Source organism: Eubalaena glacialis, chromosome 10 (genome assembly GCF_028564815.1).
Source record: "Eubalaena glacialis isolate mEubGla1 chromosome 10, mEubGla1.1.hap2.+ XY, whole genome shotgun sequence".
Lineage (NCBI taxonomy): Eukaryota > Metazoa > Chordata > Mammalia > Artiodactyla > Balaenidae > Eubalaena > Eubalaena glacialis.
The window spans coordinates 111,716,884-111,744,496 of NC_083725.1; the positions used below are offsets into that span (position 1 = coordinate 111,716,884).

At 35.6% G+C, this 27,613-nt stretch overlaps 1 protein-coding gene across 1 annotated transcript in view; it reads left to right on the plus strand.

Moving 5' to 3' along the window:
• Positions 1 to 911: 911 nt before the first annotated feature.
• The window catches only part of MS4A13 (membrane spanning 4-domains A13), a 37,928-nt gene continuing 11,226 nt past the window's right edge, over positions 912 to 27,613 (plus strand). Inside the window, exons 1-5 of the mRNA XM_061203783.1 lie at positions 912 to 968; positions 2,870 to 3,010; positions 6,521 to 6,577; positions 7,531 to 7,650; positions 16,081 to 16,176. Coding sequence (XP_061059766.1) covers positions 912 to 968; positions 2,870 to 3,010; positions 6,521 to 6,577; positions 7,531 to 7,650; positions 16,081 to 16,176 — 471 coding nt within the window. The remainder of the gene's footprint in view (positions 969 to 2,869; positions 3,011 to 6,520; positions 6,578 to 7,530; positions 7,651 to 16,080; positions 16,177 to 27,613) is intronic.

Here is a 27,613-nt window from a genome sequence, read left to right on the forward strand (position 1 = left end):
ATCAAATCATGAGATTTTAAGGGTGCAGCGAATGACAGATCATTTAGTCAAACTCCTCTTTCGTTTCTGGAAGGTCCAAGGCTCAAGTTTTGAGATCATCCGTTAGATGATCACCTGGATGGCTAAATGGTGTAACTCATGTTATTGACCTAAGTATGCCATGTTAGAAGATGTTAAACAATGTAATTTCAGATCCACAAGTGGATAAAATCCCAGAAGGGGATACAATTATTAGCCAAGTTTTTAATGTTCACCTAAGTAAGAAGGTGATTTAAACATCAGGGGAAAATGCAGGAATAACAGGGGAAAAAAAACCCAAAAACAGGAAGAGCCTTTAGGATTGTGGAAGCAACTTTGATAAGTTGTCTCATGGAGGAAAAAGTTCATCTTACAGAAAGAAGAACTAGGTAGCAAGTATGTGTCAGAAAAAAATCACAAGCCCATGATGAATTTAAGTCCAAGAATTTGGTTTTAAAAATGCAAACATGGCACTATGAGTTACACTGAATTGATTGTGAACTGCAAATGAACTGTGAACAGCTTTACTGAAAATCCTCTAACACTATTCCTTAGGTGTTCTGTATACTTTATCATCCAGAGACACTGTTCACTACTCAGGGAAAATATCTGCAATATACCAATATTTTTTAGTCATAGAGGGAGGCTTTTCAGTTATGGAGACTGTTATTCAGAACAGGTGGATACAAATTGCCTCTAACAATTAAGCCGTGGAAAAGCGATTGCTTCAGAGTTTGGGGAGGTGGTTGCAAAACCATAAGAAAAGAAATGAACTTAAGTACTTTCTTTTGAGCAAAGCGTGTATATGTGTTTTGTACTGTTTTGTAGACGTTTGCTATTAAAGATATCGCCAAAGATTAGAGACATAATCATCTAGAGGCAATGCTGGTAGTATGGCTCTATGTGCGTGTTGTTCAAAAGTCTCTACAGCAGATTCTCTTGTTTTAGGGGTAAGTAAGACTTCAATATATTCCTGCATGTAAGAACATTTAATAAGGAATATTCTTGAATCTGGAGGGCAGCAGATTTGGTTAAGTCAAAAGGGTAAAAGTTTTTGGGTTTTTTAAAAAATATTGATAGCCTTCTACAAATTTGATCTCATTGCCCTTTATAAACAGATATGTGCTTAGATATGTGTACTGACTAAATCAATACACACAGAGTAATGGATAAATCAAAAAAGTAATAAAAGAAAAAAAGATTTTTTTGACTGTGCGAGAGATGTATTGCTGATCTTTTTAATTACTATATCGGTGTCTATGCAGTAGGACTATTATTAATTTGTCTTTTCTATTAAAGTATAAACAGAGTTTATCTAGCTCTCTTAATAAACACCAAGGAATTTCAAAGATCACTTCTGAAGGGGAAAAAAATTTTTCCCACTGGATGTGAACTTCTCCTTTGAATTTGGCTACTGTGTAGACCAGTTGTCTAAGTCTCCTACCTGACTTGTTCAGCAGAGATTCTTAACCTCTTTCAAGTCACAGACTTCTTTGGCATAGGAAGAAAGCTCTGAATCTTTTCCCCAGACTCATATACATATCATAATCCTTTGCACTCACTTATGTGTCTGGAAAGGGAAGCATATGACCTCCTAGAACCCGTTCATTGGCTCTAGGTTAAGAATACTTTTTAAATGAGAAAAGTCATTTTGTCCTTCTCCAGATACTAGAAGCTTTGCTTTCTTGTAAGAGCTCTTTACAAGATTTGGCTTCTTAGGTATGTCATAGTTTCATATAGAAAAGCTGCAATCCATATAAAAGTAGGCACTATTTCTCAAGCCCACTCACTCCTTTTATAGTTAACAGAAAGTCATGTGGAATTAATGTTCTTGATACTGATGTGCTTGTTCAAGAGGTATTTACTGGGTGCCTGCTGTATGCTGGGCGCCATGTTAGAGGCTGGTGACAACAGTGGGACAACTAAAGTCCAGGCTCTCAAGGATTTTGAGATCTAGTAAAGGATTTTCTCCCAGTCAGATCCAAAGAACCTTTGAAAATAATTTCATTCTTCCAAATTTGATTCAGAGGAAACCTTAAAATCTGAATCTAAATGCATAAGTTTGTTACCCCAAAAAAGTGGGTTTTCTATGAAAAAAAATTTCTCTAAAACATATCTTTAATATGAGCCAATTGCATTTATGTGTTTCATAGATTACTTGCTTTACAAAGAACTGGAACCATTAAAGTTAAAACATTAAATAGCTTCCTATTAAAGTTTATGAAAGTGAAGATAATGTATCCTCTGAAATTTTTAAAGAGTAATTAAAAATGTGATTCATAGTTGAAATACCAGTTTACATATAAATTCAGAAATTTACTGGTACATATTTACTGGGATTATAATTGTCTTTTTACAAATTAAAGTTGAGTAATAATTCTCCCCTACCAATAGGAAGACCTTGTGCAAGTAAGTCTACTTTGGGTATTCTTTGTATCTCTGTGTTGACTCTACCCCACCTCAGCATGCTTGTGAAAAAAGATCCATACCAAATGTGCCTTGAAGGAAAAGAAGTAACCTCAGTATTCTCCTGTCACGTAATTACTTGTTAGGTAGGGAGGATAGCCAGTAGTAGAGTCAGATTGTCAACTTTTCTATGGGAGAATTCACCAGAATTACTATTGAACAGTCTGATGCTCCAGGTATGACTGATTCCTATTTGGTAAACCTCAGTACTTCCTGGTAAGGGCCCTCTTTTTGGACTAACCAATCCAGAAATTTCATGGTTAAGTGCATTTCTATTTTACTTTCATCTTTTGTAAAAATGTTGAATGTTTCTCATAGTCAGCACTGTTTGGAATTATGTTATAAATTACATGGTTTCGAGACTAATAGCATTCTCTTCTCATAGGCTATCCAGATTATGATTGGCATCTTTAGTGTTTTCATGTGGTATCTCCTACTGATTTTGTATATAGGACAAATTAAAGGAGTCTTTGGGACATATGAACCTATAACTTACAAAACAGGATGTTTTTTATGGGGAATTATTGTAAGTAGAATACATTTATATGATTTAATCATTCAGTAAATAATATTCATGCCACTAGTGGAACATAGGGAACAGTTTCTAAACAAAGTTTTCAGGAGAGCTAAGTAACTAAATCCCATGTTGGTAATTTATTCAAAATCAGATTTCTTTTTTCAGCAAGTATTTTTTAAGCACCTTTAATTTACCAGTACTATTACAAGAGATGTAGCTATAGGAGTGAATACACAATGACAACCATAGGTTGGATTGTCCTTAGATATGTGATAGGCAGAATCTTAAGCATAATCTCCATTAGCATGGTTAATTTTCATATTTAGGGTCTTTACCTTAGGTTCCTCACACAATGAGTCTATACTCACAAATTTTCTAAATTTGTCATCACCTGCACTCTTCTGTGGTTTCTTACAGCCATAAGGTAGTAGGAAAGGCTGGAGAGTGTGACATCCTGAAAGCCAAGTGAACAAAGAAATAGCGAAAGATCAACTATATTAAATTGTGTTATGTTATCCAATAAGACAAGGGCTGAGAATCGACCATTGGATTTAGCAATATGGAGGCCAATAGTAAGCATGACAAATAGTTTCATTGGAAGGTGGGGCAAAAGCCTGATTGGAATTGTTTTAAAAAATAATGAGAGAGACCCAGCGGTCCAGTGGTTAAGACTCTGCCTTCCAATGCAGGAGGTGTGGGTTCGATCCCTGTTTGGGGAACTAAGATCCCACATGCCGTGGGGGAGGCCAAAAACTTAAAAAATGAAATAAAATTAAAAAATAAAAAATAATGAGAGGAGAGGAATTAGAGACAGCAAATACAGACAACTCCTTTAAGGGCTGAGGTAGTAGTTGAGGGAAACTTGGGTCAGGGTGGGGTTTGCTTATTTGATTCAGTAGGTTGTTTCATGTCTTTTGCTGAAGGGACTGAACCAGAAGAGATAAAATTGATGATATATGAGATAAATGGGGGGAGGAAGGGATTATTAGAATCATGGACTTGGGTAGGCAAGAAATGAAGCATTTTAATACACAAATAGCTAGGAGTATGGACAGTTCATCTCTAGCAGTGGTTCTCAACTAGAGGTGATTTTTCCCCTCAGAGGACATTTGGTGATGACATTTTTGGTTTTCACAGCTGTGGGTGTACATCCAGTAAGCAGAGGCCAAGGATGCAGCTAAACATCCTCTAATGCACAAGAGAGCCCCCAACAAAAAATTATCCACCTTTAATGTAAATAGTGTCCAGGCAGGTAACAGGAGGGAAGGTAGAGGACCAGAGAGAAAGGACAAATTTTATAGGTAGGTAGTCGGGTGTTGGGAGCTTGTGGAACTTTTCTTCTGATGACCTCAAATTTCTCAGTAATTTAGGAAGCAAGATCATGATCTGAGAGTGTGAATGGAGAATGGATTGGTTGTTTGAGGAGAGAGAAGAGAATAGGAAATAGTCATCTAGGAAAAGCGAGAGAGAGTTTATGGATTGTAGAAAAGTAGTATGACTTTCATGCAGCATTAAGGACTCACTTAAGCTTTTAGAACATGATTGTCTAGTGAGATGGGTCAAGATGGTTATGTACATCTTTCTCAGGCCATGTTCAGCTGATGGACACAGGCATGTAGTAAGAAGGACAACTGCATGTAATCAAGATTTTGGTTTAACCATACAACTGTGATCAAACAAGAAAGGTGCAAAGGAGTTGAGAGCGTATAAAAATGAGCGTTTTTAATAGCTGACCATGGGATTGAAGCTGGTGAAGGAAAGAATATAACAGAGAAGTAAGGGGCTCAGATTATAGCTCCAGATAGGGTCAAAGGATTGTTAGAGTTGCAATACTGCAGGTTATGAGCTAGAGAGATGGGAGGTGGTGGACAGAGTGAGATAATTAAAATTGAGATTTGAAAGGTGTTGCACCTATTGACAGAAATAAGTACAAGAGAATGAACATGGGAGTGAGTGACTGAGATAAGATAGAGTCAAAGGATTAGAGGAGAGAAATTCAAAGAACTACAAGCCCAGGTTATAAGAAAGATCATATAAGTATACTCTGAAATTACCAAGGATTAAGAGGTGTGAGAGAAAAGGTTAGAAAAGAATTAAAATCACCTAGAAGTAGAAGAGTGACCAAGGGGTCAGTAGATGACTTCAACCAGAAGGGATAGTGGGTGATAGAACTTTAACCAGAAGGGATAGTGGGTGACAGAATCTGATGACATCTGATTCAAAGCTGGAGGAGAAAGAATGGTTGGAAGTAACAATAAGGAGCAAGGAGACCACTTACCCATGCTTAGAACTGGTGATATAAGGGCAGTAGGAGATAAGATGGCCACCATTTGAGAGGGCTATAAAGGAAGCAGTGGCCTCTAGGAGAGCCACTGCCTTTGTACATTGGCTTATAGGTGTCAAAGCATTGCCTTGGAAAATAATAGGACAAAAATAGTAAATTTGCAGATAAAATCCAGATAATGGTTCCTGTCCTTCAATGTTTTTAATCATTCATGTTATAAAAATATCATGGTTAGCTTCTAGATTAAGTTGTCTAAAATTTCAATTAAATATAATCCAATGCAAAACTTCTCATTTAGGTCATAAACTTTGAAAGGCATTTTGTAAAGCATGTGGTTTGGTAATCTAGTTAGCACTAGTTTAAAATTCACAAGGTATTTTCTCTTTGTATTTTTAACTAGTTCTTACCTTCACTGTGTACCTTCTTAGAAATCTCAATTTTGCTACAGAATGAAGTGCTGAGTGTGTAGACTTAAGTTATCCTTGAGTAATTAGTAAGCTTCAAGTTTGGCCTTCCTGTGTATGGTGTATAGTATGAATGCTATTTTTCCACAAATTAGCCTTTGACTTAGATCTTTGTCAAAACCACTAAAACAGATAAGACAAAAGGAATATTTCACAGGGATTGTGCAGCCCACATTCAAACAATATGACATAGCTTTACACTTCTGGGAAATAGACAAAGTAGCCTGGTATGAAATAATGGAACCTCTTTTTAACAAAACAAACACAAAAACATGGATAGCAGCTGTTACGCTAATAATGGCTACAGTCTCAGTTAAGAGATGTATTTTGTACAAACACAATCTGGAATAGATTCATGGGCTACTTTTTTACATCTGGATTCATACACAGTAATTACAATCAGTGACAGCATCTCAATAGGAAGTATAGCATTAGAAGTAAGAATCGAATGAGTTGAGAAAGCATGCGCAGATATAAGCAAACTTGGTCCCTGATTCAGGACTGCCTAAGTCATCTTTGGCGTATTCCACAACCCACTGTCTAAATTATGCCCACTGTCCCCTACATGTTTCTGTTATTAGTGACCATACTGTTACCTTCATTACTATATGATATAAACTTGTCCTCACCTCTTGCACTGAAACTTCTTTATATTTTTTTACTCTTAATATTCTAAAAATAATTGACTTAGAAGAGCAAGTTGTTAAAAATATTTTTTAAGTTGATGAGCATTATCAATGAGTATTTATAAATATATGTTTTTATATCCAGTTTATCATTTCAGGAGTCTCCATAATAAGAGTAGCAAGGCATCCATCTCCACGCCTGGTAAGTTAAAATGTTTACAGTACCCTAGAAATTGCTTGTCACAAAGCTAAGTAGGTTTTAGTGAAAAGACAGTGGGCATTAAACAATGAAGGAATCTACCCTACCTGTAAAATAAATGAAGGAATTAATTGAAAATCTAGGAGCATATAATTTAATGTAGACAAACATGCTATATTAGTTACAATCATATTATATAAAGGTTTCTAAGTTTAAGTGTGGAGTTTTTTTTGGTTTGGTGTTCTACTTTCTTTTAACATTGTGTGAATTTTACTGTTAGAAAAAAATTTAATAGGACCTAATGCCTTTATATATAGACATAATTCTGCTGTAAAACTTCATTTTCCTAACTCCAATTTGGGAACACAGTTGTACCTTGCAACAAAATAGAAAATCTGTTCAGAATAAAGATCCATCTATAGTACAGGTGGAAAGATACTGGGAAGGAAAAAAATCTTAGAATCTTAGAGCTAAAAGATACCTTAGAAATTAATTAGTGCTCATAATTGTACAGATAAAAAACTAATATCCAAAGATAATGATGGATTTCCCTAGAGAATGAAAACCCAGGGTTAAAATTCATTGAATCCTATTTGGCCTGTTTCTGCAAGCAGTCATTTTTCATCTTTTTTTTCTTTTTACAGTGGAACTCCTTTTGTTCAAATCATATATTATAAGCCTTTCTTCCAACTGACTCAGAAGATTGTAAAATACAATATTTTTGAGCCCAGATGGAAGATTGATGCTTATTGGTGTGATGATATTTCAATGTTTCCTCCAAATTAACTGGGATTCTTATAAAACAGAAAAAGGTTTTACTCTAATGGCAAATATACCAACCCTTCTAAAGCTTCAGAAACTAGATCAAAGTTTTAACTAGATTTTTTTTTCAGCAATACAAACTGTTTAACCAAATTGTTTATTCTGAGTATAATAACCCTATATCTTCTTTTCAGCTTACATGTACTATGATCATGAACATCTTATGCATAATTGTTGCAGTTATTGCAGTGGTTCTAACAGTAATGGAGTTGTCTTCTTTTGACTCTGTGTCATATAGGAATTATGGACAAGCGGTAAGTGACCAATCCTATAGGAACATCTTAATTTCAAAATTATTCTTTTCAGAGATTTTGAAGCCTGAGGAGGTAAAATAAGGCTTTTATTGGCCCCCATGAAATTCTTTGATTTAGTAGTAAGCTCTTGATTGAAAGTTTTAATTCAAAAATAACTCTAACTTTTTTTTGTAAATATTAATAGGATGTTTGAAATCTTGACATACCCAATTAAAATAAAGTAAAAAATTTGAAGACTTCAGTGATAAGTTTTATATATATAGTAGGATATATATATACATACATGTGTATGTATACATATATATATATATACACACATTAGGATGATTCTCTTAATGAAAGAAAAGTATAATCCTAGACGTTAAAACCATTCCCCAAAATCAACAAAAGAATTCTGCTATTGATGCATATAGTAGTTGGAATTGTATACAGCTACTCATTTCTGGTTTAACATAGATATTTTCATATATAGCCTATTTTTGTGTCTCACATGAATTTTGCTTTAAGTCCTCAAATGCCAAATGTGCATGAATCTGCCTTGCTTCCATTTAATTAAACATCCAATCACATACTTTGTACCAGAAAAATAACTATATCTCTTTTTAAGATAGTAACGTTCTCCAGTAAATGTGAATATCTTTACTGATACTACAGTAGATTTATTTCAGTTGTGTTGACTTTAAATTCCGAATAACAGAATATTAGTGCTGCAAAACACTTGAGCAATAATTATAAAAATTTTCCATTTAAAATGAGAATGGATTGGAGTGGAGCTCCTCTTTGTTACTGAACAACAGAACAAAACAAATAACAATTTGGAAATTTTAATTCAAAATAATTCTGAGTAGAAGGCTCATTCTAGATGAGGGATAAACTTCCTTCTCCTCCACTATATACCCTCTCTCTATACCTGCAGTATATTATAAAGGGGACCATCAGATGAAGGAATCCAAACATGGAGAACAAAAGCCTAGGAGACAATAAGATGATGAGAGAAGATGCAGTAATACCTCCAAATAGATTGTCTGTCATGAATGATGTATTGATTTAAATAAGCATGCATCAGATTTTCCCTGTAAATTGTAAGAAAATTTTTCATTTGCCCTGGAAATCCAATCTAGATATCTTCAATTCTTATTTCAGGGGCAGAGATAGGGACGGGTGGAATTAGTAAGTATAGAATTGTTTCAAGTTATTTTAGCTTATCACTCTTACTCATAAGCTTATAATCTTACTTTAAGAAAATATGGCATAATTGCCAAGACTTACCTTTGCAAACAGTATTACAAACCATTGTACATTGTATTTGTCTGACATGAACTCAGTACTAATGATCAATTTCACAATCTCCCAAACACAAGTTTCAGCTTGTTTGCTGTGATTAGTTACGCAAAATGAACTTATATAATATGTCTTTTCCTAGAGGCCTTATAGAATTATATACCTACATTTTCTAAGGCAACCAATATTTTACAAGATTTTTCACATGCCAGCTTTCTAACATAAACAAGTGGCTTGGCTAAATCCACAAACTCATCAAGTTATCAGTGTTCTCAGGTAGGCTCAGCTACCTCCAAAAGTTCATGCCTCTGAAAAATACTTCTCATACAATAAATCCAGAGCTAGACTGCCTTTATTCAGATACTACCTTTCATATTCACTAACTGTTTGACCCCTTGGACAAGTTTCTTAACTTCCCTGTTCTTTAGTTTCTTTATGTGTAAACGGAGAAGATGCTATCACATGTCTATTAGTTAACTGCTCTGTCTCTCCCAAACTCCAAGCCTGTTGTTCTAATGTTCTAATGACTTTTCTACTTGGATATGCTTCTGTCGTCATCATCTCAAACTCAATGTATATACAATGGAAAATGTTTACCTCCTCAAAAGTACTGTACTGCAAGACTCCCTTATTTCAGTGTCCTAGGCTCAAAACCTTGATATAATCCTCACCCTTATCTTTTCACTGTCTTCCCAATTACCAAGTACTGTTTATCATTTACTTAAATTTTTATTAATTAGGGATCTTTTGGTTATGACAAGAAATACAGCCCAAATTGACTTCCCAAAAAAGAACACTTACTGACTTAAGCTGGATTCAGAGGCTTAAGTTATGTGTTGAGAACTCAGTCACTCTTTCTGTTCTTTTCCTATTTGAACTTCTCTGGCACACAACGTGCCACTTTCAGGGGAAGAGTTTGAGAATAACACAACACACATAAATTACGGAGTGTGGGCAAAATTACTTTACAGTCTTGCCAACTAAGAGGTCACAAGTACTTCCCAGCTAAAATGCTATGATTATGCTTCTGTCAGTAAAATTAAATGAGAATTCTTTACTTTGCCATTTCAAACCTCCTACAGTCTTTTCTTTATCTTCCTGTTAATATCATCGTGAATGAACACTTTATCTGAATTAAGCTTGCTTTATCATTTTCTCAAAAACTGTTATGTTCATTCTTGCATTCAGTGTTTTGCTCACATTACCAAACTGTAGGTCATGTGATATATAATTTAGCTTTATTATTGGTTTTTTTAATGTCTCCATTTCTTAATTATTTTGTCACACTCTTAATTTATGTTATTAAATTCTTTCTGAAACAAAATAGGTTACAAAGAAACAAGTAAACTAAAGCTGCCTAGAATATTGCTTTCCTCCTTCATTTTTCTTAGTCTTTATTTCAAAGGTCCTACCTCTTTACAAAGCCTTCCTAGATATGAATGGCTTAAGGTGAGTCTCCTGTCCCGTATAATTGTTGATCAAGTTCTTATCCATTTTGACATCTTTAACCTTATCATATGTTACCTTATATTATCTTTCTATATTTTCTACTTGAATATAAACTGAGAAATCAGGAATTTTTTGTCATTTCATTCTTACCATCTAATCTCTACCACGTAATAATTTCTTGCATATAAAAGATATTGAATAAACCCAAAAGAAAAAAGGAGGAAGATGTGGAATTGAAGGAGAGAGAATTATGATGTTATTCTTTCTAGGTCAGAATATCATTCTTGTCTTTCCACAGCCAGCACAGAAACTACATTTATTTTCAGGCTTAGTACCAAATCATCATCCTCATATGTAGTTGAAAATACCTTTCCAATAGCAACAAAAGGGATCTGCTTTATTTATCCCAGAAATCACAATCACCTTATACTTCCAAGTGAAATGTTTCTCTTTTTGAATTTATTCATTCTTCCATCTGATACTATAGCAATTTCTGTGTGAGATTTTTACACATGTAAATTTAAGTAAGTTTGTAATTAATAATAGCTGTTTTAGTGGTGAAAATTGCTTGATAAAATCTCTTGGTAGCCCTCTTATCATTGGAGGCAGAATAGCCAAATCTTGTTGACTGAAGAGTTTGGATAGTGAGCTGTGCCAGAGACTCTAGTGAAGAGAATGAGAATGAAGAGTTGCAAGAATTGAGACAAGACTGCTGAGTGATGAAGATCAAGAATTAAAGCTGTAGATAATGAATTGGGGGAATGAAAGCTAGGAAAGTGAAGCAGAAGGCACAGGCGTAGGAATGCCTAGGGGAATCAAATGGTGAAAGAGGCTTATTTATTCTTCTGTTTCCCTTCTTTTCCTTGACTCTCATATTAGGAGCTCCTTCCATGACCATATCTGCACTTACTAAAGATAATAATGCAAGTGAGGTCAGTGTGCCCTCTGGGCTCTTCCACAATCTGGGCAGAGGGCCAATCTCCATGTGCTTCCTCTCTGCCTCTTCAGGTTTGCCTGGGTTCTTAGCTGAGAGAACCGCATAAGGACTGGGCACTTTTCTTGGTGCTGAGACTTGGCTCAAGACTGGACCTCACTACAGACCTCTGCCATCCCTACACATCTTAAAGACAGTTTCCAAGATCTTTTAGGTATCTTAAAATCTTAAACTTGGAGGAGACAAGATGGAAGAATAGAAAACTTGAGCTCACCTCCTCTCACAAGCACACCAAAACCACAACTAACTGCTGAACACCCATCAATAAAAAAGACTGGAACCTACCAAAAAAGATATTCTACATCAAAAGACATAAAGAAGAAACCACAATGAGACAGCAGGAGGGGCACACTCGTGATATAGTCAAATCCCATACCACCCAGGTGGGTGGCCCACAAACTGGAGAATAAGTATATCACAGAAGTTCTCCCACAGCAGTGAGAGCTCTAAGCCCCACATCAGGCTCCCCAGCCTCGGGGTCTGGCATCAGGAGGAGGAGCCCCCAGAGCATTTGGCTTTCAAGGCCAGTGGGGCTTGATTGCAGGAGCTCCACAGGACTAAGGAAAACAGAGACTCCACTCTTGGAGGGCACACACAAGGCCTCGCACGCACCAGGACCCAGGGCAAAAGCAGTGACTTCATAGGAGCCTGGGCCAGACCTACCTGCTGGTCTTAGAGGGTCTCCTGGGTAAGCAGGGAGTGTCTGTGGCTCACTCTGGGGTCATGAAAGCAGGTGGCAGACATATCAGGGAGTATTCATCTGCATGAACGCTCCTCAAGGCAACATCTTGCTTTGTTCATTAGCACCAAGGCCTGACCCCACTGAACAGCCCATAGGCTCCAGTGCTGGCATGCCTCAGGCCAAACAACTGGGTGGGGGACACAGCCCCACCCATCTGCAGACAGGCTGCCTAAAGACATCCTGAGCCTACAGCCACCTCTAGACATGCCCCTTGACACAGTCCTGCCCACCGGAGGGCCAAGACCCAGCTCCACCCACCAGTGGGCAGGCACTGGCCCCTCCTGCCAGGAAGCCTGTACAAGCCTCTAAACCAGCTTAACCCACTAGGTGGCAGACACCAGAAGCAAGAAAACTGTGATTCTGCAGCCTGCAGAAATGACTCCACAAACACAGATCAGAAACTACGCTGGGACCAGCTGGTCCCTGGCCCTTGGATGTTGAGAGGGGTGTGTACTGCTGGGATACATAGGACATCCCCTACAGAGGGCCACTTCTCCAAGGTCAATAAATGTAACTAACCTACCACATACATAAAGATACAAATAGAAATTTAAACAAAATGAGACGGCAAAGGATTGTGTTCCTGAGGAAGAAACAAGATAAAACCCCAGAAGAACAACTAAGTGAAGTGGAGATAAGCAGTCTACACAAGAAGTAGTTCAGAATAATGATTGTAAATATGATCCAAGAACTCAGGAAAAGAATGGATGTACAGAGGGAAAAGTTACAAGAAGTTTTTAACAAAGAGAAAATATAAAGAACAAACAGAGTTGAAGAATATAATAACTGAAATGAAAAACATACTAGAAGGAATCAAAAGCAGAATAAATGAGGCAAAAGAACAGTTCAGTGAGCTGGAAGACAGAGTGGTTGGTGGAAATCACTGCCATAGAAAAGAATAAAGAAAAAAGAATGAAAAGAAATAGTTTAAGAGACCTCTGGGACAATATCAAATGTACCAACATTTGCATTATAGGGGTCCCAGCAGGAAAAGAGAAAGAAAGGGCCTGAGAAAATATTTGAAGAGATAATAGCTGAAAACTTCCCTAAAATGGGAAGGGAAACAGTCACCCAAGTCCAGGAAGTGCAGAGAGTCCCAAGGAGGAACATGCCAAGACACATAGTAATCAAATTGACAAAAAGTAAAGATAAGAGAAAATATTAAAAGCAACAGGGGAAAAGCAGCAAATAATATACAAGGGTATCCCCATAAAGCTATCAGCTGATTTTTCAGCAGAAACTCAGCAGGACAGAAGGGAGTGGCATGATATATTTAAAGTGATGAAAGGGAAAAACCTACAACCAGGAATACCCTACCCAGCAAGGCTCTTGTTCAGATTTGATGGATAAATCAAAAGCTTTACACACAAGCAGAAGCTAAAAGAATTCAGCACCACCAAACACGTTTTACAACAAATGCTAAAGGAATTTGTCTAGGCAGAAAAGAAAAGGCCACAACTAGAAACAAGAAAATTACAAAATGGGAAAGCTCACTGGTAAAGGCAAACATACAGTAAAGGTAGGAAATCATCCACACACAAATATGATATCAAAACTAGTAATTGTGAGAGAAGGAAAGTACAAATAGAGGATATTTTATATGCACTGGAAATTAAGAGATGAGGAATTTAAAACAATCATGTGGATATATACATAGACTGCTATACCAAAAATGTATAATACATATACACACAAAAAAAGAAAAAGGAATCCAAACATAATGCTAAAGAAGAGAACAAAAGAGGAAACAAAACAAAGACCTACAAAAACAAATCTAAAACAATTAACAAAATGGCAATAAGAACAAACATATCAATAATTACCCTAAATGTAAGCAGATTAAATGGTCCAACCAAAAGACATAGACTGGCTGAATGGATGCAAAAACAAGACCTGTATATATGTTATCTACAAGAGACCCACTTCAGATATAGAGACACATACAGACTGAAAGTGAGGGTATGGAAAAAGGGATTCCATGCAAATGGAACTCAAAAGAAAGCTGGAGTAGCAATACTTATATCAGACAAAATGGACATACTAAAGACAGTTACAAGGAACAGAGAAGGACACTACATAATGATCCAGGGATCAATCCAAGAAGAAGACACAACAATTGTAAATATATAATACATGCACCCAACATAGGAGCACCTCAGTATATATAAGTCAAATGTTAACAGACATTAAAGGAAAAATTGACAGCACAATAATAGTGGGGGACTTTAACACCCCACTTACATCAATGGACAGACAGAAAACCAGTAAGGAAACAGGCCAGACACATTAACATTAAATGATACATTAGGCCAGACAGACTTAACTGATATTTATAGAGCATTCCATCCAAAAGCAGGAGAGTACACATTCTTTTCAAGTGCACATGGAACATTCTCCAGGAGAGATCACATGCTGGGCCACAAAGCAAGCCTCGGTAAACTTAAGAAAATTGAAATCATATCAACCATCTTCTCTAACCACAAGGCTATGAGATTAGAAATAAACTACAAGAAAAAAATGTAAAAAACACAAACGCGGAGGCTAAACAATATGCTGCTAAACCAACAGATCACTGAAGAAATGAGAGGAAATCAAAAAAAATCCTAGAGACAAAACAAAAACATGACGATCCAAAAAACCTATAGGACGCAGCAAAAGCAGTTCTAAGAGGAAAGTTTATAGTGATACACGCTTACCCCAGGAAACAAGAAGAATCTCAAACAACTAGCCTCATGCCTAAAGCAACTAGAGAAAGAAGAATAAACAAAACCCAAAGTTAGTAGAAGGAAAGAAGTCATAAACATTAGAGCAGAAATAAATGAAATAGAGACTAAGAAAACAATAGAAAAGATCAATGAAATGAAAAGCTGGTTCTTTGAAAAGGTAAACAAAATTGATAAACCTTTAGCCAGACACAAGAAAAAAGAGAGGGCCCAAATCAATAAAATTAGAAAGAAAATTGGAGAAGTTACAACTGACACCACAGACATACAAAGGCCGATAAGAGACTACTACAGGCAACTATATGCCAATAAAATGGACAATCAAGAAGAAATGGGCAAATTCTTAGAAAGGTACAATCTCCAAAGACTGAACCAAGAAGAAATAGAAAATATGAACAGACGAATTACAAGTACTGAAATTAATTTGTGATTTTAAAGCTGCTGATAAAAGTCCAAGACCATATGGCTTCACAGGTGAATTCTACGAAACATTTGGAGAAAAGTTAACACCTAATCCTCTGGAACTATTCCAAAAAATTGCAGAGGAAGCAACACTTCCAGACTCACTCTTTGAGGCCATGATCACCCTGATACCAAAACCAGACAAAGATACCACACAAAAAAAGAAAATTACAGGCCAATATTACTGCTGAACATAGATGCAAAAATCCTGAACAAAATACTAGCAAACTGAATCCAACAATACCTTAAAAGGGTCATACACCATGATCAAGTGGGATTTATCCCAGGGATACAAGGATTTTTCAATATCCACAAATCAATCAGTGTGATACATTATATTAACAAATTAAAGAGCAAAAACTATACGATCATCTCAATAGATGCAAATGAACTTATTTACAAAACAGAAATAGACTCACAGACATAGAAAACAAACTTATGGTACCAAAAGGGAAAGGGAGGGGGTGAAGGATAAATTAGGAGTTTGGGATTGATGTATACACACTACTAAATATAAAATAGATAACCAACAAGGACCTACTGTGTAGCATGGGTAACTGTACTCAATATTCTGTAATGACCTATAAGGGAAAAGAATCTGAAAAAGAATATATGTATATACATACACATATACATATATACACATATATAACTGAAGCACTGTGCTGTATACCTGAAACTAACACAACATTGTAAATTAACTATACTTCAATAAAAAAATTGTTCTAATTTTTACAAAAGATGATAATGCAAGATGTCTCCCTATTTTCTGGTTTCAGAAACTTGGGAGAGAAATTTCACGTGTTTTACTGGGCTTCTACCCCTTGGAATTGTGTAATGCTTTCATATACACGATCTTCGGCTGTGTTGATTTGGTAAGTTTTGATGTAACCCTCTGGCAAATCTAGAGATGTAGATTTCTAGTAAGCACACTCTAGGAGGAGATGAAGTGTTCTGATACAATATGTTTGGAACTAATAAAAATAGAATATGTGATAATATTTACTTCACTTTTTTAATTTTTTCTTTTTTGTTTATAAAATTACAAAAGTAATATGTGAAACTGAATATTAAAATGTAAAAAAATTGTAGAGTAAAATGTTATTCTCCTCTTAATATAGTCCCCATCATGCTCACATATCAAAATCTACACAAAAAGGCATGCACACACATACACACTTCTTTCTTACTAATTGTGTGATCACCTTTGTTACATGCTTTTTTTCTCAGCTATCATAAACATTTTTCCATTGTAAGCATGTGTAAACAATGCCTTTTAATAGCATCATAGTTTTCCTTAGTATTTATTTTAACATTCCTTTATTGCTGCTGCATATTTAACTTTTTTCCAGTTTAAGTTATAAACAATGATGCAGTGAACATCCCACTACATATATCTTTGCATACAAGACTAGTATTTCTGTAGGTGGTTGCTTCCTAGAAGTGTAATTGCAAGTTTAATAACGTCCCAAAATGCTGTATTAATTCACAATCCCACAAAAGTTGATGAGACATTTCCTCTCAACCTTAAAAAAACTAGATATCTAACATTCATTCTTTCACAAATACTTATGGAGGGCCTGTTATTTACTAGGCAGTGTAATAGGCACTCAGGTCGCAATGATTAACAAAACAACATTCCAACCATCAAGCAGCCTGCACTCCAATGGGAGAGAAAGACAATAAACAAACAAATATATAATAATTTGAGGAAGTAGAAAAGTGTTATAGAGTAAAACAAAACACAGTAAGGAGGTAAGGCAAAGATTATTTTACATAAGATGGTAAGGGAAGACCCTCTGAGCAGAGACTAACTGAAGTGCATAAGTAACTATGAGACTACATGAAAAAGGATTTTCTAAGAAAAGGGAATGGTGGGGCTTCCAGAATGGCTGGGTGAGGATATGGCAGATTTCCCTAAAAAGAAATTATAAAACTGGACGAAATTGTCAATAAACAACCTTTTAAACATTCTGGAAATTTACCAAAGCATATAACAAATTGAGAAGTGTTTGCTTAAGAAAAGTTACTGAACCTTGGGTAAGAACAGTGGATGTCTGTGATATTTTAGCTTGGAGCGGCTCTAATTCCTTCCAACTTGCCCCCTCAGCCCCAGGTTCCTTTTTGCAGAGGTTTACCTGGGTGAGTCAGACTGTGAGGACCAGCAGCCTCACTGCTGGAGAGGGCTTATTTTATTTGGAGCAGAGCAAAGAAAGTTTTATGACCAGGGGTATAAAAACAATAGTGATCTCCATTGCAAACAATCTGGAAAAGCCAATATAACACCTAGCCTAACTAAGATTACAATACTTGTTGAGGCAAGAAATTGGCAACCAGCCAGAAACTTAACAGGGAGAGTCTGAGAAAAAGATAGCCAAAGTGGGCCTTGATAGTATCCTATTTATCCCTTGTGGCCTGGAATATTACAAATTTGGGTGAGACTATGCATGCACTAAGGAGACTGGAGAGGGCCCTAGTAAGCTCTCACCCCTGGCTGAATAAGAGGCCTTGCAAACACAAAGTAAAAGCTGTGACAGATTTACAAATGGCCTAAACTTTGAATACCTTCCTTAAGCTATACTGATTCATTGACCAAGTGTGGTGGTCTTACTAGCTTAAGGTGTATATTACTTTGCTGGGGCTGCCATAACAAACTACCACAGACTGGATGGTTTAAACAACAGAAACTTATTTTCTCACATTTCTGGAAGCTGGAATAATTCTAAGCTCAAGGTGTTGGCAAGTATTGGTTTCTTCAGAGGCCTCTTTCCTTGGCTCTTGGATGACTTTCTTCTCTCTGTGTCATCACATGGTCTTCCCTCTGTATGTGTCTGTGTCCTAATCCCCTCTTCTTATAAGGACATCAATCATATTGGATTGTGGCCCACCCTGATGACTTCATTACTGCTTTGAAGACCCTATCTCCAAATACAGGCACATTCTGAGGCACTGGGGGTTAGGACTTTAACATGAACTTGAGGGGAAACACAGTTCAGCCCATAACAAGGTGTTTAAGCATGACCTCTAAGCAGTCATTGGCTGACCACTTATTCTGACCCAGGGGAGAACCCTAGGAGACCAGGGTTAAAAATAAAAACAATAATTAAAAACTAGAAAAAAGTAAACAGATATATCAGAGGCCACATACTGCAAGGGACACAGACTCCACTAGAATTAGTACAGGCAAGTCACAAAGGAAAACAATAACAACCACTCCAGAGGGAAGCTGAGGCAATCAGAATCCAAAGTCACTAAAATATGTTATCTAAAATATTCATTTTTCAACAACAACAACATTTGACATGCAAAAACAGGCAATAGTGTCCCATACACTTGGAAAAAAAAGTCGTCAATAGATAAAGTTTTTTTGAGGGGACGGGAGAACAAATGTTGGACTTCACAAAGAAAGACTTCAAAGAATTAAAGGAAAACATGTTTAAAGAATTAATGGATGATGCAATGACTCATCAAATAAGAGTATCAATGTCTATTACCTTGATTGTGGCAATGGTATCACTATGTTTGTATATATCAAATAGTATACATGAAATATATGCAGTTCTTTGTAGATCAATTATGCCTCAACGAAGCTGTTAATCTTTTAATAAATAAGAATATCAATAAAAGAGAGCGAAATTATTTAAAAGCACCAAATGGAAATTCTGGAATTTAAAAATACAGTTACTGAAATGAAAAACCCACTAGAGGAGCTCAAGAGCAAATCTGAGCTGACAGAAGGCAAAATCAGCAAACATGATAGACCAATATAGATCATCCAGTCTGAAGAACAGAAAACAAAAATGAGCAGAGCCTCTGAGATTTGGGGGACACCATCTAGTGCACCAACATATGCATAATGAGAATACCAGAAGATGGGGGGACAAGAAAAAAACTTGAAGAAATAATAGCCAAAAATTTCCCGAATTTGAAGAAAAATTGTATTCTATCCATCTAAGAAGCTCAGTGAGCTCCAGTTAGAATAAACACAAAAAGACTCACTCCTAGATGCCTCAGAGCCAAATGGATAAAAGAAAATCTTGAAAGCAGCAGGAGAAAAATGACTTCATGTGCAGTGTCACCACAATAATAGCTGACTCATCAGAAACAATAGAGGCCTAAAGGTAGTAGGATGGCATGTTAAAGTGCTGGAGGAAAAAAACAGTCAAGCATGAATTCTATATCCTTTAAAACTATCTTTCAAAAATGAAGGTGAAATAAAGACATACACAAAGATTACAAAGGCACAAAGGAAGGGGAAGGAGTACAGCTACATGTGAACAAAGTTTCTATATTTTACTGGAATTAAGTTAGCATTCATCTGAAGCAGATTGTGATAAGTTAAAATGCATATTGTAATCCCTGACCAATGACTAAGAAAATTCCCAAAATTATAGTAAAATAAAATTAACAAAGAAGTTAAGATAATACACAGAAAGTATTTACTTTTTAAAAAAACAAGGAGGAACATAAAAGACATCAGACATACAGAAAATAGCAAAATATCAGACATAAATCCAGCCATTTCAAAAATAACATTAAAATAAAACTACAATGAGATGTTAAGTACCTAACAGAATGACTAAATTTCAAAGTACAGTTCTAAGTGATGGTAATGACTATGGATAAAAGAAATTTCTCACACACTCCTAATTGGCATATAAATTACTGCAACAACTTTGAAAATCTTTGGGGCATTATTTACTGAAGGTTAAGCTGTGCATACCCTATCAGTAATTTCAGTCCTTATTATATACCCAACAGAAATGTGTGTACACATGTAGCAAGATATACTTCCAGGGAAAAAAATAAACATATATATCAGTATTATTCATAATGGTCCCAAAGTGGAAATGCATTCAGTGAGAGGTGAATATATTGAGAATAAAATTCTACATAGAAATTAAAATGAGCAATAACTACACTTAACAGCATAGATCAATGTCATATATATAATGTTGAATATTGAAAGGCAAATTCAAAAGAATGCATACTTTTTTATTTCATTCATAGGAAGTTTGAAATCAGGCAAAGCTAAAGATAAACTATAATGTTTAGGGAGGGATGGAAGCTGTTGGTAAAATTAGAAAGAAAAGACAGGATTGATTACCTAAAAGTCAAAACGGCATTACTTTCAAGGGAAGGAATGGGTAATAATTGGGAATGTCATGACAAGGTGACTTTTCAGGTGCCAGCATCTGTTCATGTTGCAGAAGACCATAAATATTTTATTATAAAAGTCTGGGAGTATACCAAAAGTTACAAGTGGTTCAATAGCGGGTAAGAGAGTGGGTTGAGGTAGAGATGGAACAGAAAGAGGACAAATGGCACTTTAACATTTTATTCTGTAAACATCAGTATTGCTTATATTTTTTAAAAACTAAGTACTTACTACATGTATGATTTTAGGAATCGTAATGTGATTTATAAGAAGTTAATTTTTTTTTCAGTGTTGCAAAAATGAAGATGATCATACAACTGTTACAGAGGAAGCTGAGAGTGCTTTTTAAAAACCTTAGAAATGTGAGAATTTTCCTGGTGCTCTTACCTGATGTGGGCCTGATGATATATCTGTGTAACAAAGCTACTACAAAGTCCACAGATTTTGTGCAAAAGAAAATACAAAACAAGTTAAATTTTTCTTTTCAGTATTTCAGAAAATTCTTCACACGTATTTTTGTAGGCTCCAATTGGAAAGCTTTTCCCTAATTAAATATGATATTATTACAAGGAAGAATTTATTTTCCAGGTACTCTGAATAGCTGTCAACCCTTCCTAATGGAGCTTTTGTAAGAGACCATAAAAAAAGATTTGCGACTGTCTTCAGAGTACAAGCTACACAGACGTGGAGCATGATATTGTATAATTCTCAGGAGAATTTTAAATAATTTATGCCTCTACAAGTAAAGAGTACATTTCAGTCTGAGTTCTTCTACCTGAGCTAGCTACCTGAGCAAAGTATGAATCAGAGGTCATCCAATTCAGTCCCTTCATTGACTGCTCCTCTCCTCATTAAAGTTCCTTTCTGCCCTGAAAGTCTCTGCTGTTCTTTCTTCCCTTTCATTCCCCCTTCTTATTTCTTCTCATTGCTTGGATCACCTGTTTAATTGCTTTTCAAAGCAAACAGGCTGCTTTTCCATACTAAGGAAAATTTCCCAAGGATCTGTTGTGAATTCAGATTCACCCTTTCTTCATATATGGAAAAGAACTTCAGAAAGCCTTGCTCAGCAATATGAATCATGCCAGTGAATATGTGTAGCTCTCTTTTAAATGTGCTGCTGTTTTTTATTTGTTCATTTTCTGCCTTGTCTCTCAAGAGGTTTCATCAATTGTTATCTAATAATACAAATTAAGTTTTTGTGGTTCTAAGAATGTTAAGCTTAGCTTACATACATTAATTGAGTGTCTATAATGTGCCAGTGAATATATTAAACTTTGGCATATCAAAAAGTAATAAGGTGCTTCATCACAAAGAGTTTTTATTTTAAGGGAGGAAACAAACAGGTAACAAATCAGTACTGCAGTGTGATACATGTATTAACAGAAGTATGAAAAAAGTAGCGCAGAAAAGATAATGAGCCTTCTATTGGGAAATAAGAAGGAATAAAGTTTTATGAAGAATGTGGCCTCTGAGCAGGGGATTAATCATAGTTTACCAAGCAGATTGCAAGGTGGGCGGATATTTGAAATAGAAAGATTAGCTCATGCAAAAACAGAAATGTGAAAAAGATCATAGTATATTCCAGTAGCTAAAATAAATATATATCATTAAAACATAATAACAGGGAGGAATAGGTTAAGAGTGAAAGTTGGAGAAGTAGGAAGAGACCAGATGATAGAGTCAAATCATCAAAGACGATGACTAAAGTGTTGAACTATACCTCGCAGATGGGGAAACCACTGAAGAGCTTTTTTTTTTAAATTTATTTATTTATTTATTTATTTATTTTTGGCTGTGTTGGGTCTTCGTTGCTGCGTGCAGGCTTTCTCTAGTTGCAGTGAGCGGGGGCTACTCTTCATTGTGGTGCACAGGCTTCTCATTGCAGTGGCTTCTCGTTGTGAGCACGGGCTCTAGGCACGTGGGCTTCAGTAGTTGTGGCTCGTGGGCTCTAGAGCGCAGGCTCAGTAGTTGTGGCACACAGGCTTAGTTGCTCCGTGGCATGTGGGATCTTCCCAGACCACGGCTGGAACCCGTGTCCCCTGCATTGGCAGGCAGACTCTTAACCACGGCACCACCAGGGAAGTCCCCCCCTGAAGAGCTTTTAAGGAGGGAAATGATAAGCTTGGATTTATGCTTGAAAAAATATTAAATAGAGGGAAATGCATTAGAAAGGATAAATTTGATAAGAACAACTAGAGTGTGTGTGAGAGTAATGGTTAACTACTGCAGTAACTCTGACAAGCAGTGAAAAAAGGGTAAGTTTTAGTTTTGTTGACTGATTAAACATAAGGTATGAAGGGAAAAAAAAGAATCTAAAATGACCCCCCCATTTCTCGATTGGGTGACACCTGCAATGATACAAAATGTAGAAGACACAACAGGATTGAATAAAGTGATAAATTCCATTCAGAATAAGTTGAGTTTGAGATAACTATGTGATATTAAAGTAGAGATGTCTGTTAGGCAGTTGAAAATACATAACTGGAGGTTGGAGAAAGGTTAGCTAAATAGAAAGCGATTGATTTTGCTGGTTATTTAAAATATGGAAATAGGGTTTCCATTTCCAGCAGTTAAAAACTAAGTTCTTGCAGCCCAAGCCTCCTACAAAGAACACAACAGAAGCAAGCCAAAATTTTAAAACATCAGCTGTTTGAAGGTATTGGAAATCTAGGATTTAAGGGAGCTGGGATTTAAGGAACCAAGATTCCAGAGTTGAAACCAAGAGATAATCCAGACTTTTAGCATAGCTTTTCCCCCAGATGCATTTTCTGAATCACAAACAGCAGATGAGACGTTAAGAGGGTAAGAGCTTCCAGTATTCTTAAAGAATTGTGAAGACAGTCATTGGAGCTCGTGCCCACCAGAGGACAAGAAGCTCATAGACACCCAGGACTTCCTGTTACAATCCTTATTAGAGCTGTATCCTAACAGTAAAGATGAGCAAAAATGAGCCATCCCTCTCATAGACTGATGCTCAGCTCAGTTACAGATTGTGTTAAAGTGAGCTTCCCCAAATCTAACATTCTACCAAAGCAAATACAAATCATTTCAAGAGGAAGATAGCATTATCCAGAGCATCAAGCTATACACAGTTTTTTCATACACAATGTCTGGAATTCAATCAAAATAAAACAAGAATTAACTGAAATCCAAGAAAAAAATACAGGCCCAAAATAGATCCAATAACAGAATTATAAAATTTTAAATGACAAGATTTCAGCAAAGAAATGAAAAATCTAAAAATTAATCAAATGGAAATGAGAAATGGCACAATAACTGAAATTAAGGTCTAAATGTATGAATGTAACAGCAATTAGACATAACTGACAAGAGATTGGTAAGCTGGAAGAAAGAGCAAAAGGAAAAATCAGACTGAAGCATTTATAAAATGTTGGAAAATGCAATGTGGGGAGTGGACAGGGTAAGAGACATGATACTGGTGAAAAGTTCCAATACCATGTATTTGGAAGTTCAGAAGGAGAGTAGAGATAAGAGAAAATAAGTCATGTTTAAAGAAATTATATCTTGGAATTTTCCCAAGTTTATTATTTAAAATGACAAATTATAGATTCAAGAAGGGTTACAATCCTAAGCTAAGTAAATATAAAGAAACCCACATCTAAGTACATAATAGTAAAACTGCATAAAACCAGCCACAAAGAGAAAAGTCTTAAAAGTAGACAAGGAAAAAAGACATTTCACCTTCAAAGAACGACGGTAAGAAGAATGGTGGCTGACTTGTTAACCAAAACCAATAAAAGCCAAAAGTCTTCAACGTTGAATTAAAGTTCTAGTAAGTGTTCTTCAGACAGAATAGAAATCATCTCAGAGGAGAACTTGAAGAAGCAGCAAAGGAAGGAAAAATAAAATTTTTAAAGGATAAATGTCTGAGTAAATATAGTGACAACATAAACAATCATTTCCTGGCATACTAAAATATATTTTTAAAAGACTGAAAATAGCACAAAACAGGTGATAAATGTAGTTAGAGTGTTCTAGGGTCTTTGCCTTGTCTATAAAGCAGTAAAGAACTAATTTACAACAGCCCTTAATAAATTGAGGTTGTACGTTGTAACCTCTAAGGTAAACACTGAAAGAATAATAAAAGACTGTATAACAACCTAATAGTCCATTAAAATGAAATAACAATACGTGAGAAATCCAAAAGAAGTCAAGAAAGGCAAGAAAAGAAACAGAACAGAAGTAAACAAAGTAGTATTAGAGAAAATATTAAAGCAAGAAAAATTCTTGAGATGAAAAGGAAATTTCATCAGAAGTGTCAATCTGTTAAGAAGATATAATTCTATATCATTCTGTATGTGAATAATATTAAAATCCATAAAGCAAAAGTTGAAAGAACTAAAATAAGTAATAGATCATCCATGATTATACCAGAAAATTTTTAGCAACTTTTCTCAATAATTGATGGAACAAGCAGACAAAACTCAGTAAGAGTATAGAAGATTTGAGTAAAACATAACACTACTCACCCACCTGAATGGCAAAAAATTCCACAGTGATAATACCAACCCTTTGGAATCATGTGGAGAACCTGTAACTTACATACCCCTTGCTGGTAGAAATATATAAATTGCTTAAACCACTTTGGATACCAATTTGAGAATATCCAATATGGAAACCTCATTCCTAGGTTTGAAGCGTAAAAATTAGTATATATTAGTACATATGTTCAACAGAAGACAAGAATATTCATAGAATAGTCACAGAATCAGTATTCCAAACCCCAGCTGGAAAAAAAAAATCTAAAATTCCAAATCCAAATGCTCATCAATGGTAGAATAATTTCATTAAATAAATTTAATGTTGAGCAAAAATATCAAGCACAAAGTGTTACATACTTTAGGATTCAATTTGTTTAAAGATCAAAACCAACAAAATATATATTGGAAGTCAAGATTGTGGTGACTTTTCAGAAGAAAGAATGGAAATTAAACAACTTAATTCTAAATAATCCCTAGGTTAAAGAGGACGTCTCAAGGGGAATTTTTTAAAATATTTTGAACTACATGATAATGCAAATGCAACCTACCAAATTTATTGTAATACAGCTAGAACAGTGAAATTTATAGCATTTAATATTTACATTATAAAATAGGAAACGTCTTAAATCAATCTAACCTCTGAGCTCAAGAAACAGACAAACAAACAAAGTAAAATGAACCCAAAACAAGCAGAAGGAAGCAAAAAAATAAAAGGAATTCAGAAAAATGAAAAAAAAAACCCACCCCCCAAAAAAAAACGGATTCTTGAAAAGATTGATGAAATTGGCAAAACTTTAGGAAGACTCACAAAGAGAAGAAACACATTACTAACATAAGGTATGAAACGAGATATCACTATAGAGGTTGCAGACATCAAAAGGATGGTAAGGGAACACTACAAACGACTCTATATGCATAAATTTGACAACTTACTTGAAATGGACCAATTCCTTGAAAAGTGCAAGCTACCACAACTCACTAAAATGAAGTAGATCATTTGAATATTCCTATAGCTATTTTTCAAATCTAATTTATAATTTAAAACTGCCTTCAAAAAATGTTCCAAGCCTATGTGGTTTCTATGGAATATTTTAAGAAAAATTAACGCCAATTCTACATAATCTCTTCCTGAAAATAGAAGAGGCAAAAACACTTCCCATCATCCTGATGGCAAAACAATAAAAAAGCAGTACAAAGAAAACTACAGACTATATCCCTCATGAATAAGAATGCCAAAAAATTCTTAACAAAATATCATTAACAAATATAATAACTTGAATGGACCTCAAGAGCATTATTCTGAGTGAAAGCCAATCTCAAAAAGGTCACATACTGTATAATTCCACTTATACTGTTGACCCTTGAACAACACAGATTTGAACTGCATGGGTCCACTTATACAAAGATTTTATTCAATAAATACTACAGTGCTACATGATCTGTGGTTGGTTGAATTCATGGATACAGAGCCTCAGATACAGAGAGTTGACTGTGGGACTTGACCATCCATGGATTTTGGTGTCCCTGGTGGGTCCTGAAACCAATCGCCCATGTTGTTCAAGGGTCAACTGTATAAATATTCTCGAATGAAAAACATGGAGACATGGAAAACAGATTACTGATTGCCAGGGTTTAAGGATGGTAGGGGTGGGTGTGAATACAAAGGAGTAGCATGAGGGACATCTTGTGGTAGTGGAATAGTTCTGTATCTTGATTGCATCAGAGGTTACATGAATCTACAGGTAGCCCCCGCTTTTTTTAAAAATTCACTTTACATTAGTTCACTTTTACAAAAGACCTACATTAGTACCTGTTTTCACTAAGTGAAAGAAATCTGGAGAGGGTTTTCACTTTTATGAGAAAAAAAAAGCAAAAATAGCACCCAGTGTTTATTTTGCAGCAAGCCCTTAGAGAGGCAGAAAACACTCCAAGCAGCAAGAGTGGCGCCGCCAAGCTCCTTCCCCAAGAACTACACTCAGCATCTCAGCATCAAGCCACCATAGCTTTGAACTGTGTCTCTGAGCATCTGCACTTTATCTCGATTTATTTTCTGCATCTGATAGTAAGATGTATCCTAAGGTAATTACTTCTTCACTTTACACCATTTCAGCTTACAAAAGGTTTCATAGGAACACTCTGCTTTCAGATGGCAGAGGAAATCTGTACATACATGATGAAATGGCATAGAACAATACACACACATAGTACCAATATGAAATACCTAGTTTGAATATTGTACTATAACTACATAAGATGTAACCATTGGGGATGCTGGGTAAAGACTACATGGGGCCTCTCTGTACTATGTAAGCTTTGTGAATCTATAATTATTACAAATTTAAAGTTACAAACAGAAAACATACGGGTTGTGATATCACTGGGCTGGAGAGGGGCTTCTCAAGAGATAGTAATGTTTTCTTTCTTAAACTGGGTGTGGGTTACATGGATTTTCACTTTGCTTAATTCATCTAACTGTATGCTTGATATGTATAGCCTCTGGTATATTTAATTCAGCCCAATTATTTTTTAAAATATGAGAATGGATGAAACCAGCCAGGATGACAGTATTGAGTGAATAGTTAAGAGTACTGAGGGAAGAACTCTGAAAAGAACTAATTTTAAGATCATGACAAGAAAGAAGATGCAACAGAA